Below are 13,338 nucleotides of genomic sequence, written 5' to 3' on the forward strand. Positions count from 1 at the left end.
GAAGAGAGTAAAAGTAATTGTTTGGTTCAATTTAAATTAATTTTTTTAAGAGTAAAGTATTGTTTTTGTCCCTAACGTTTGGGATAAATTCTATTTGTATTCCTAAATTTTAAATCATTTTGTTTGTATCTCTAACGTTTGTAAAAGTAATTCAATGTTATCCTGCCGTCAATTACACATCATGAACGCTTTAGTTTGAGTTTTAAAAATCTCTTCTTGAAGTTAGAATACAAATGTTTGGGATAGAATCGATGATCCACTTCGAAAAATAGCTCATCAAAAGTTGAAACTAATTTCTACAATATTTACATAATTCACTTTTCTAGGGACATAATTGAATCTAAATACAAATAGTGGGTATAATATTAAAATCGAATACATTCAAGTGAGACCTAATTGAGAATGAATACATCCAAGTGAGAATAATTGAAAAATATAATCTGATTTATTAGTGTAATTGATAGTAAGATAACATTGAATCACTTTTATGAACGTTATAGATACAAATAGAACGATTTAAACATTAGAGACATAAATAGAACTTACTCCAAACATTGAGGATAAAAACGATACTTTACTCAAAATTAAAATATTTATATAAAATAAACCTTTTTTTTTCAAACCAAATGATAACAACTTTATGTGAAGTCAGATGAATTTCTCCCCATAAATAATGAATACGACAAAGTAAAAAATAAAATTCAATTTCTATTCGGTCAATGATCATTAAGATTAACAAAAAGTTGTCTAAAATGTTGAATGCAATATATAAAAAATTAATTTATTTAAAAACTGATTAAAAGTTGATTAAATTTGGATGAGTTATTAGCTATATAGCAAATTTTTATTTAAGAATTTAATTTCCGATCCATTGATATTTGATACCCAATTTTAAAGTCCTTTTTGTTTTTCCCATCCCAGATGAGTCCTCTTTGAAAAAGACATTTACTTAACAGCAAACAATACATAGAATAGAATGGAGCCCATCCTACAGTAACCAAAACCACCGGTCAAAGTCAAACCCAGCAATATCCCCCAATGCCATATATCTAATAAGCCCCAGCCACCAGGTATGGATCCATCATCTTCTAGGGCTTCATTCAAACATGAGAAAACCTTGTTGCGACAAGGAAGGTACCAACAAAGGTGCTTGGTCCAAGCAAGAAGACCAAAAACTCATTGACTACATCCACCTTCATGGCGAAGGCTGTTGGCGTTCCCTTCCAAAAGCCGCCGGCCTTCATCGTTGCGGTAAAAGCTGCCGACTCAGATGGATCAATTATTTACGACCCGACATTAAACGCGGCAACTTTGCCCCTGATGAAGAAGATCTCATCATCAAACTCCATGCCCTCCTTGGCAACCGGTACGTCAATATTAGAGAACTATCAGAATTTATTGTGCCTTCACTTTGACTTCATCTCTATCATGCATGTTTGTTACTTTAGGTGGTCACTTATAGCGGGAAGGTTGCCAGGACGCACCGACAATGAAGTCAAGAACTACTGGAATTCTCACATCCGCAGGAAGCTCATCAACATGGGAATTGATCCAAACAACCACAAGTTATATCAAACATCTCCTCTTCTTCCTCACGCTGCTTCTTCTTCATCCCACCACCACCACCTCAATCTTGACCTAACCATTGCTTTCCCTGCTCATTATTCTTCTTCCCCTACATTTACCCTCGCCGAAGAAGACGACAACAATAACAACGATAATCCTAAACCAACTTCTGAGAACATGGATGAATCCAACCCTACCCTTCTTTTGTTTCAATAAGTTGTAACTTGAACCATCATAATGCCTAGTGCTTTTCACATTCATTTATTATTCAGTAAGATATAAGTATTATTTCAATTATACCATTCAGATAAAAACTCACGTGAATTTGCCTTCCAAGTTGATAATCGAAAAATATTAGATAATAATTTAATCAAATTATCTAATACATTTTGACTATTAACTTTATATCAATATAACTCCACATGAGTTTTTACCTTATATTTATATCTTATTTAATAATGAATAAATTGTGATAATAATCAACTAATTTAAACTGATTATATTTATATTTAAATAAATTTGTGTGTATTTGTTTAATAATTTTATCTTATATATATTTAATTGATATAAAGTTACAGCTCCTTTGTCTCGTAACTACTATATGTACTTGGTGGTGATGATGATGTCCTGTGCTGGTATATATGACAAGAAAGTAATTGTGGAATTATGAGAGAAGGGTTAGTTGGCTGATGAAGGATATAATGTCATCATCATCTCGATATGATGCGTGCTTTTCGTGACCATATTTGAGCATGCATGCACTTCAATCACTTGCCACATCTCTCTACTACCAATCTTTGTCTTACTAGCTTTTCTTGTATTTATATAGTTTAAAGGGAGAAAAGATTTCCATAATTTCTGCCAGAAAAATTGAATCTGCCAAGTTTCATTCAACATTTTTTCACATCATTAGTATCTGAATTGTCACTGTTTTGTGACTACACAAGCATATTATCACCATAATGCATAGGTCTTGTTTAATTTAATATAAATATCACATGGTTTACCAGAAGTTCATGCTCTAAGAAATGTATTCTATGGGCAACATATATAAGTAGCGTTTGTTTTCAGGTACTGAGACAGAGACTGAGAGACTGAGACTCAGTATCGTGTTTGTTAGTTCAGAGACTGGTACTAAAATTTCTGTCTCTGTCTCCAAAAAGTCAGTATTTCAGTACCTCTAAAAAGTAGGGACACAGGAGACTGAAATTTTTAAAGATGGAGACTGAAACTTTAATAACATTTTATACCTAAAATACTTTCATTTCAATTAATTAATTCCAATTTTACCCTTTGTGCAAATTAAATTAGAGTTTCATTCTTGTTTCAATTCCTGTCTTCCATTTTGCACCAAACAGAATACTGGGATTTGTTTCAATCCTGTCTCTTAGTCTCAGTCTCAGTCTTTCTGTCTGTGTCTCTCCACCAAACGCTACCTAATAGAGTGTAGTTTAACTCTAAAATTTACTCATAAGCTTGGTAGTGTTTTATATATTTTTTATGTTTTTGTTGAATTGAAATTTTGGAATACATAAATATTTTATAACAAAAAATATTAGTAAGATTATTAAAATTTATTATTTTAAACTTTATTTAAATTATTTAAACATTTTTTTATTTTTTAGTATTACTGTTTTAAATATAATACCCAAATTAAGAATAACAAGTGAGGGAAAGAGAGAGAAAGAGGGTGATAGTTCGGCAGAAAGAGGAACGACCTTGCATAACATATTATGGTAGGATTTATTGTATGTAAAAGTTTTTGTTGAAATTTGTTTAGCTAGAATTGGAACTGGAGCCACATTTAATGTATTTCCATTTTTTCGTCTTATGCTTGTGTCCTAGCAAGGTTATGATGAAAAAAACTTCATTTATTACATTTTAGTGAAAAAAAAATGTAAATGTTAAAGTTTCGTTCAGGGTTATGTAAATCCTTTTCTTCGGCTCTACACACTACACTTTAAATCCTATTTTAAAGAGTGGTGCAGGATGCTATCTAAATAAATTTGTTTAAACTACAGGGACATGCAAATTTATTCAAACCAAAAGTCTTTTCATGATTTTTAGTAAAAGCTGAAAATTTTCAGTTAAGGAAATAGTAATACAGTTACTAAAGCCAAACTGCTACTTTATGATTATATCTTTAATTTTACTTCTCTAAGTAAAAAGGGTTGTGTATTTTATATTTCTTAACTTGAAGTATATTTTGTCCAAATTGCTGTTTTTGGATTTGATCTAAAGTGTGTACCTTCAGAAGATACTTTAACATTTAAGTGAGTATGACTGCACTTAAAAAGGAGATTGGGATTGGAAGATTGAAAATGGAACGAAGAGAGAGAGTGAAACTAAATTAAATTTTTATATTGTGTTTAATATAAAATATATTGGATTCATTTATGTTATAATATTATATTTAGTTTAAAATAAATATGGTGATAAAAATATATATTTAGAATTTAAAAAATAAATAAAAATATTTTTAAAAAATATATTATTAAAATTTTAATTTTTAATTTTAAAATTTTAGTCTCTTCTTTTTTTATTTTCTGAAAGTCTTAAAATTTTAGTTTTAATTTCTAACTACAAATCAATAACAACACTGATATCAGTTTCATAATCTCAATCTTTGAAAACAAATGCTATTTATATATCTATAATAATATATTTCAAAACAATATCAAGGAGTTACAATGACTATTCTACTTTTTTTTTGTTACTCAAGTTTAGAAATGTTACTTAAAAGATTCAGAGAAAGAAAAATATAATAAGCTCAGCTCTATGAGAAAGAGCAGTGATAAATTTGAAAGGAAAAGAAAAATTAAAACAAAGACAAAGACTTGTAATGAGAGTGTAATAACTTTCATTTCTTTTCAGAATCATATATTTGCTAAGTCAAGTTTGTTATATATATATATATATATATATATATATATATATATATATATATGGCTAGTGACTATTGAAGCTCAAGACTTATCAAAAAGAACACTAGTAACTAATCAAGAAAGACAGTAATACAAAGAAAGACAATAATACAGTTTTACACACTGCTCTTGTACACTATTACTCTCTATCCTTAATATCCCCCCTCAAACTGAGGTATGAGTTCTGAAATACTCTCAGTTTGCGCTTATACCTATCAAATAGGTGTTGTGACAGTGGTTTTGTTAAGCAATCTGCAATCTGATCAGAAGAGGAAATATACACAATATAAAGAGATTTCTGATTAACTAGGTCCTTTAGAAAATGCAGATCCAGCTCCAAATGCTTACATCTGCTATGAAGTATAGGATTTGCTGCAAGAAGACACGCACTCTGACTATCACAGTAGATAGTAGGCACCACGGTTTGAGGTATCCGAAGCTCTTGTAGAAGCTGTTGTATGGACATAATTTCTGTTTGAGCTGCACACATAGCCCTGTATTCTGCCTCTGTGCTACTTCTACTCACTTTAGTTTGTTTGTTGCTCTTCCAAGATATAGGATTATTCCCAAGATATACACAGAATCCAGAGATAGACTTTCTATCCTCCAAATCCCCTCCCCATTCTGCATCTGCAAAAGAGAAAATTCGAAAATCAGCAGCTTTTGTGAACACAATCCCATGATCCAACGTACCTTGCAAGTATTTGAGGATCCTTTTTACACTTTTCCAATGTAGCAAAGTTGGACCGTGCACAAATTGGGACACACGATTAACAGCAAATGTGATATCAAGCCTTGTCATAGTGAGATACTACAGTGCACCCACTATAGACCTATATTGTGTTGGATTTTCAAACGGTTCTGAATCATTGGAGAAGAGTTTGACATCTGTAGCCATTGGTGTAGGTAATGGTTTATAATTCTGCATTCCTGCCTTTAGAAGCAACTCTCTTGTGTATCTGGCCTGAGAGAGCATCATGTCACCATGAGGGAGATAAGTTGCCTCTAAGCCTAAGAAATAGTTAAACCTGCCAAGATCTTTCAGCGAAAAAACTCTGTTCAATTGAGATATCAATAGTTCAATTTCTTTTGAATTATTACCCGTTACAATAATGTCATCTACATATACTAATAAATAGATTACATGTGACTGATTATGTTTTATGAACAATGAAATGTCTGATTTTGTATTCTTAAAACCAAATTGGAACAAGGTATCTTCTAATGTCTTGAACCAAGCTCTAGGAGCTTGTTTTAAGCCATAGATTACTTTATTTAGTTTGCAAACTAAATGACTATTGGTACTAACATATCCTTGTGGTTGGGCCATAAAGACATTCTCTTCCAATCTGCCATTCAAAAAAGCATTATCAAAGTCAAATTGTCTTAATGGCCAACCTAAGGAAATTGCAATAGTTAGAATGACTCTCACTGTGGTTGGTCTAATAACTGGGGAATAGATTTGCTCGTAGTCTATTCCCTCCTTTTGATGAAAAACTTTACCTACTAACCTTGCTTTATACCTGAGTATCTCACCATGTTGATTCTTTTTTATAGCAAAGACCCATTTGCTTCCTATAATGGTTGAGTTTAGTGGTGGTTCAGTGAGAATCCAAGTCTGACATCGCTGTAATGCTTGTATCTCTGCATCCATTTCCTGTTTCCAATGTGGACAGTTAAGGGCTTGATTGACAGTAGTTGGGGTATGGTGTATAAGGTCAGTGGTTTGTGTGACAAATGCCTTAGGTTTACAGATGCCTGCTTTTAATCTGGTGATCATAGAATGAGTATTTAAAGGTGTATTGGGAGATAAATTTGTCTCAGGGTCAATGATAAAAATGGGTGTGGGATGGTGTGATAGAGTTTGAGTTGGTAAGGGTTGAGGGGCAGGCTGAGCAAGAGTAGGGAAAGGATTAGGTGATGCCAATGGAAGAGGAGTAGTTGGAGAACAAAGTTGCTGTGTAGAGAGTGGAAGTGAAGAAGGATGATCAATTACAAATTTTGTCAATTTTGCAGGATCTGCAACAGTCTCTATAGCAGATTGGATTGAGGAATCACAAAACATAGATTGATAAGGAAACAAATTCTCAATAAAAGTTACATGTCTTGCAAGATATATCTTACCATTCTTATTCATACATTTGTAACCTTTGTGGGTAGAATCATATCCAAGAAAGAGGCATAAGTCAGATTTATAATCAAATTTATGTCTATTATAAGGTCTCAAATAAGGAAAGCAAGCACATCCAAAAACTTTAAAGAAGGCAAAATTTGATTTTTGATGGAATAAAATTTCATAAGGACTCGTATTGTCTAAAACTTGTGTAGGCAATCTATTTATGATATAGACAGAGGTTACAAATGCATCTTCCCGAAATTGGAAGGGAAGAATGCAGAAGCAAGAAGGGACAGTCCCATTTCTGTGATATGTCTGTGTTTCCTTTCCACACTTCCTTGTTGATGATGTGTGTAGGGACACGACTGTCTATGATGAATGCCCTGTGTGTTAAGAAAATCAACAAATGCTGTGGATAAAAATTCACTTTCTTTATCAGTTTGTAAAGCCTTAATCTGATGTCCTGTCTGTTACAAATAAGTCTTTTATAGTTTTGAAAAGCTAGTAAAGATTGAAATTTATTTTCAAGCAAGAAGATAACTGTAAATTTAGAAAAACCATCAACAAAGCATACATAGTATCTAAATCCATTTCTGGAATTAACCGGGGCAGGTCCCCAAAGATCAGCAAAAACACATTCTAATAGTTGATGATATGTAATTTGAGTTTCATTAAAGTGAAGTCTATGCATTTTAGCCAATAGACAAATTTCACACATATATTGTAAAGATGATCCAGAATTAGAGATAGGAATAGAACATTGATTCATTACTATATGAACTGTTTTCATTGCATAGTCGCCAAGTATTTTATGCCACAAGATTGTATTATTACTATTCTGATTACAAGAACTGTGAAAAGAACAAAAATTAGGAGGATTGGTTTCTTAGTTGCTAATCCTATCTGAATTACATTGTATTGAAATAGAAGGATGATTATTACTAAAAGGTTTATGAGAATAGGTAGAGTGGTAAGACAAAGAAGATTTCGCAGAAGCATGCCTAGGAACTCTGAGATTGTAAAAGGAATAGATCCCATTCCTAGCTATGCCTTGTAGGAGAAATTCTCTGGTAGCCTGATCACGAATAAAGCAGAAATTAGGCCAGAATTCAAAAAAGACACCATTATCAGCTACAAACCTAGAAACGCTAAGCAAATTTTGGGAAATTTGGGGTACATGGAGTAAATTTTGTAATCGAAAAGTGACATTAGCATATGGATCATGCAAAATTGAAGAACCATAGTTTTGAATGGTAATACCTGATCCATTACCTACATACACTTGATCGGAGTCATTGTTGCTCGCAGTGGAAGTTAGCAAATTGGATGGATCGGGGGTCAAGTGATGGCTCGCACCAGAATCTGCAAGCCAGGCAACATCACTTATGGAGGAGGAAGAGCCTGTGAGATATGCAGTTGGTTGATGGAAACTGGAAGGGGGTGGTGGAGGTTGAGCATTAAGGTAGGGACGCTGAGAAGATGAGTTAGGGTTTCCAGAATTAGGGTTGAAAGACTGATAAAATCTATGATAGCAGTTCCATACCACATGGCCCATTCTTCCACACAGTTGACACTGCATTCTTGTGTTATTGTTGTTGTATCCAAATCTGCCTCCTCTATTATTTCTGCCTCCACGTCCTCTTCTAAAAGTATTACCTCTGTTGGGATCGAAATTCTGAGAAGGGTTCTGCACATAATGGGCGATAGGCATGCCAGAAGTTGGTTTCTTGAAGCGTTCAAGCATTTCTTCATGGGAGAGCAAAAATGTTTCAGCCTCTACAATCCTAAAAGACCCTCTCTTTGCTGTAACGGAAGAAATATACACTGTATATTCTTCAGAAAGACCCTCAATAATAGCCTGAAGATGATCATCTTCTGGCACTTCATATCCCACAGCAAATAGAGCATCAACAATTCTTCTAATTTTGGACAAGTAATCACCAGCGGAACCTGTTTTCTTGCACAATCTCAATTGACTCTTGAGACTTTGAACACGAGCAGAAGAGGTTGCCTGAAAGTAATCATCAATCTTCGCCCATACTTCAGAAAATCTTGAGAGGTGAATCACTTTGTTCTTGAAGCAATTAGTCATGGAAGCAACGAGCCACGTTGTGAGGGTTCTATCTCTCTGGCGCCAGGTTTTGTATTCTTCAGATTCTGTTCTTGTTTTCTTGGTAGCATCAGTTGTGAACTGCTCAGGGATCTTGGAGGGATCGGGATGACTTTTAAGACCAAGACTCTCAATAGTGAGAATTGCAAGGTACCTCCATGTAGAATAGTTATCTTCATTTAGTTTTTCAGCAATTGGGGAGAAGGTCTTCTTTGTTGAATCAGAAAGGATGATTTCTATTGTAGAGCTGAAACTAAGCAATAGGCTCTTGATACCATAAAAGATTTAGAGAAAGAAAAACATAATAAGCTCAGCTCTATGAGAAAGAGCAGTGATAAGTTTGAAAAGAAAAGAAAAATTAAAACAGAGACAAAGACTTGTAATGAGAGTGTAATCAACTTTCATTTCTTTTCAGAATCATATATTTGCTAAGCCAAGTTTGCTATATATATATATATATATATATATACATGGCAAGTGACTATTGAAGCTCAAGACTTATCAAAAAGAACACTAGTAACTAATCAAGAAAGACAGCAATACAAAAAAAGACAATAATGCAGTTTTACACACTGCTCTTGTACACTATTACTCTCTATCCTTAATATTACTTATCATTATTGTGTTTTTTTTTTATCGAAATATACTCTAATTTAATTCAAAATTAATATTCATTGTAGCTAACGTTGGCTAACTTTTAGTTAGTTGTTAATTAAGGTAAAAAAAAAACTCCTGCTCTTTAATCATGTTTCATATTACCAATACTACTTTTACATTACTTTTTATTGTTTTGGTTATAGTTATTTTTCTGCTGTTAACAGCCACCTCTAACAACTTAGTATTTCTTTACTTTTACATTAACCATCTCTTTACTATTTCGTATATCATTCCTAAAAATTTTTAATCATATTTTTTACATATTAGTTTTATATAATATATATAAAATAAAAGACGATTTAACAAGCACATCGATATCATTGTCAATACTCAATAATATGTGTAACACTAGACCCCAAAAAATGGTGGGTAAGAGTTCATCATCTTTTAATAAGAATTTTAAACAGATCATAACATGGCATCTCTAAAGCATTATGTACTAGAATATTCAAATTCTGTCATCAAACCTAGCTACAAGCAAATAAAAGAAATAAGTGAATAACAACTGAAGAAGCAACAGAATAGGAGAGAAAAAAAACTGAAGAAGAAAACAAAAAAGATTCTAACAACAAATAATGCACACACATACAGGAAAAAATTAATAGACAAAAGTTTGAAATACCCTAATCTTAATAACTCCTTAAAGAGGAAAAAAGTAGAATGAAAATAGGGAGAATTGCATGCATGACAAAGCTGAAAATCCTCTTCAGGCACGTGTTAGTGTGTTACTTTTTACTGCTTATAAACTTTCTTTCGGCAACTAGAGCTAGCGAGAGCAAATAGACAATTTTTCTCTTTCAACGAGTACAATTTCGAGACAACCTAGTATAAGGTTTTGTCTTCTTCTTCTCTTTTTTTTTAAAAAAAAGGAAAATTGGTTGACCATGTTCACGATAAATAATATTGAGGTAAGAGTATTCTCTTATCAGATTAAATCTTTAAATACTAAATTCTCTCAATATATATACACCCAGATATAGATTAATGATAATTGACCACTGAATGTTTTTTAATCCCAACTAACTAGCTTCTAATTTTGTTATTAGGCCTAATTGTTCTTTTGAGATAAGCTCTGATTATTTTCGTAGTAGTACTGTATCGTCATTGATTTCTCTAACCTATTATATTGAGTGGCAAAAATTCAGAGAGAGATTTCTAAGTGTTCCCTTATGTACAATCTTTGGGGGATACAAAACCAGAGAAATGTTAGAGCTAATAAATTTTATCAATTTTTAATTAATATTTTGAACTAATATCTTATTTTATCATATTAGAATTAAAATTTGTGTTTTAATCTTTAATATTTAAAATTAAGTAAATATTAATAAAAAAAATAAATTTTATTAGAGATATAGTAATATTCAAACAAGTAATTAAAAGGCAATAATTTGACGTCATCATAACAAAGTGATATGATGAGGGGATTCTTTGCATTGGCACATGCAGTATGGTCTATGGCATGCATCTACCATTCAGAATCCACCATACGCAGGCATGTCACATGGTCGGGAACTGATTTCCTTTCTTGTTCAACATATTCAATTAATGTCCAAATATATATATATATATATTCAATTATTTTCGTTGTAGACATATCATATCTCAGTTCAGTTTCTTTCGTTTTCTAGTTTTGGGTCCAGTTCATCCAATTACTCACACTGCACACACATCTGTCCTTGTACAGTCAAAAGCAATCTTATCTTGTACAACATGTAACGTGCGTGAATGATTTTAATAGGATTAGTTTGTACATGGTCATGGCATAATCTTATTATTAGATATGAAATTACTAATTACTAATTTAGTAATAATTTTTTTTTTGTCTACGGTATTTTCAATCCGACAGATTAAAGACTAATTCATTGCGGATCTGAGTTCTATTTAAGGGTCTGTCGCTGGCCAATAAATTACTGTTTACACAAAGTAAAATTTAAATCCTCAACGCTTGTTTAAACAGACAAGTGAGCTTACGACTCGACTAATCCGATTAATCCAAGTTGATTATAATTTAGTAATTTGCTATCGTCTCCGTTGACAATTTTTTGTTGAAATACAGGGGGTGCCAAAGCCCAAAGAGAATAAAACAGGAGCAATCAATTTTAACATCATAAACCATCATGTCTTTTGAATATTGGGCTTACCTTACAGCAACTATTTCCCATGTATGTTTGTGTCATGTATTAATATTCTTTATAAAAAAAATTATTTTATGTTCCACATGTGTTATTGAGGATATAAGAAAGAAAAACAGTTTACAAAAGTATTGGGATAGATGATAAATTTGGAAAAGTCAGAGATTATTTTCAGAAGTCAAATTTCTATCCAAATGAGGGTAAATATTAAAGAGATAGTAGGAATGTCTACATGAAAGGACTTAAGAAAATATCTTGAGCTACTGGCACAGTAGAAAAGATCCAAAAACAAGGCACTAATATAAATAGAGAAAAAGGTAATGAACAAGTTAGAAAGTTGGAAAGAAAAATTACTAAATCAGGTGGGCAAAAAAATTTTGATTAAGTATGTGATACAAGCAATCCTAGCATATATTATGAATGTTGTGATGTTGTCAAAGAATTTCTGTGAGAGAATTTTCGCAAGAATAGCAAAATTCTGGTGGAAAAGCTCAGGAAAAGAAAAAGGGGGTGCATTGGAGAAGTTAAACAAAAATCAGCATGAGCAAAGAGGAGGGAAGCTTGGGTTTCAGGGATATGCAAAGTCAGAACCTGGCGTACCTAGTGAAACAAGCTTGGAAAGTAATAACTAGGAACCCTGATGCCACTTGGGTAAAAATACTGAAGGGTATATACTTCTCAGAAACAGATTTTTGGGAAGCGAAGGAGGAAAAAGGAGGATCTTGGGCTTGGAAAAGCATAATACAAGGAAGAGATTTTCTAAAAAGAAAAGGAAGATGGAGTATTGGACATGGCAAATCAATTAAAGTAAGAGAGGATAATTGGATTATGGGAATGAGTAGAATTCAAGTAGCCATAAACACAACGATGGACATAGTGAGAGATTTAATAGAGGAAGGTGGAGGATGGAATGAAAACAAGATCAGACAAGTTTTTGCATAGAACATAGGAGATATGATTATGAAAACACCTATAAACTTTATTAATAAAGAAGATCAGACAATGTGGCCTTACAGATATGATAAAACATACACAGTGAAGACAGGCTATTATGCGGCAAAGATGGAGAAAAGAGAACATAAAACAGGATTAGCGTCATGAAGTACAAATTTAAAGGAACTTTGGAGGGGAATATGGGGAATGCGAGTCCCTAAAAAAATCAAAATGTTTGTTTGGAGGGTTGTACATGATATAATTCCAGTAAACAATAATATATACAAAAAGAGAATCATAAGAAGCTCTATATGTCAAATCTATGGAACTAAAGTAGAAACAATGGAGCATGCACTATTATTATGTCCCAGGATGAGGGCTATTTGGTTTGGAGCTCAAAGTCAATGCATCTCAGCACCAGAAAATGTTACTTCATATGGAGTATGGCTATTAGAGAACATGAAGCAAATTAACAGGGAGGGCAAAGAATTGAAAGAAACTATGATAAGCAAATTAGGATACCTAAGTTGAGAAATTTGAAAATTTAGAAACTATGCAATTTTTCGGAATAGTAACACAGAACCAATGGCAACGATCACAAGGGCGAGAATTTTGGAAACGGAATTTGTAGAGGCAAATAAAATAGATGAACAAAAGCAGTCAATCACAGACAAAAGAAATAGTATTGAAAATAGAAATTTTTATAGAAGAAGAGTTAACTAGAGGTCGCCAATAGGAGACAGGCTCAAAGCAAATATTGATGGAGCTTTCAGGAAGGAATCCGAAGAGGGCGCAATAGTTGTTGTAATCAGAGATAAGAAGGAAAAGTGGTAGCAAGATCATCTAAAATAGTTATAGCAACATCAAGTTTGTCAGTGGAATCAATGGCATTAAGGAGTG

At 32.7% G+C, this 13,338-nt stretch overlaps 1 protein-coding gene across 1 annotated transcript; it reads left to right on the top strand.

Annotated features, from left to right (window-relative positions):
- Nucleotides 1-1,033: 1,033 nt before the first annotated feature.
- Nucleotides 1,034-1,977, top strand: LOC112782593 (transcription factor MYB3). Its single transcript, XM_025825063.3, has 2 exons — nucleotides 1,034-1,366; nucleotides 1,449-1,977. Exons 1-2 carry the CDS (start codon nucleotides 1,107-1,109, stop codon nucleotides 1,780-1,782), a joined length of 594 nt encoding a protein of 197 aa, XP_025680848.1. The 5' UTR covers nucleotides 1,034-1,106; the 3' UTR covers nucleotides 1,783-1,977.
- The last annotated feature ends 11,361 nt before the right edge of the window (nucleotides 1,978-13,338 follow it).

Source organism: Arachis hypogaea, chromosome 3 (genome assembly GCF_003086295.3).
Source record: "Arachis hypogaea cultivar Tifrunner chromosome 3, arahy.Tifrunner.gnm2.J5K5, whole genome shotgun sequence".
NCBI classification, from domain to species: Eukaryota; Viridiplantae; Streptophyta; class Magnoliopsida; order Fabales; family Fabaceae; genus Arachis; species Arachis hypogaea.

Excerpts from the sequence above, each read along its gene's own strand:
- LOC112782593 (XM_025825063.3), top strand. The coding sequence starts at position 1,107 with ATGAGAAAACCTTGTTGCGACAAGGAAGGTACCAACAAAGGTGCTTGG. Across the intron at positions 1,367-1,448 it reads CATGCCCTCCTTGGCAACCG|GTGGTCACTTATAGCGGGAA; the intron begins GTACGTCAATAT and ends TTGTTACTTTAG.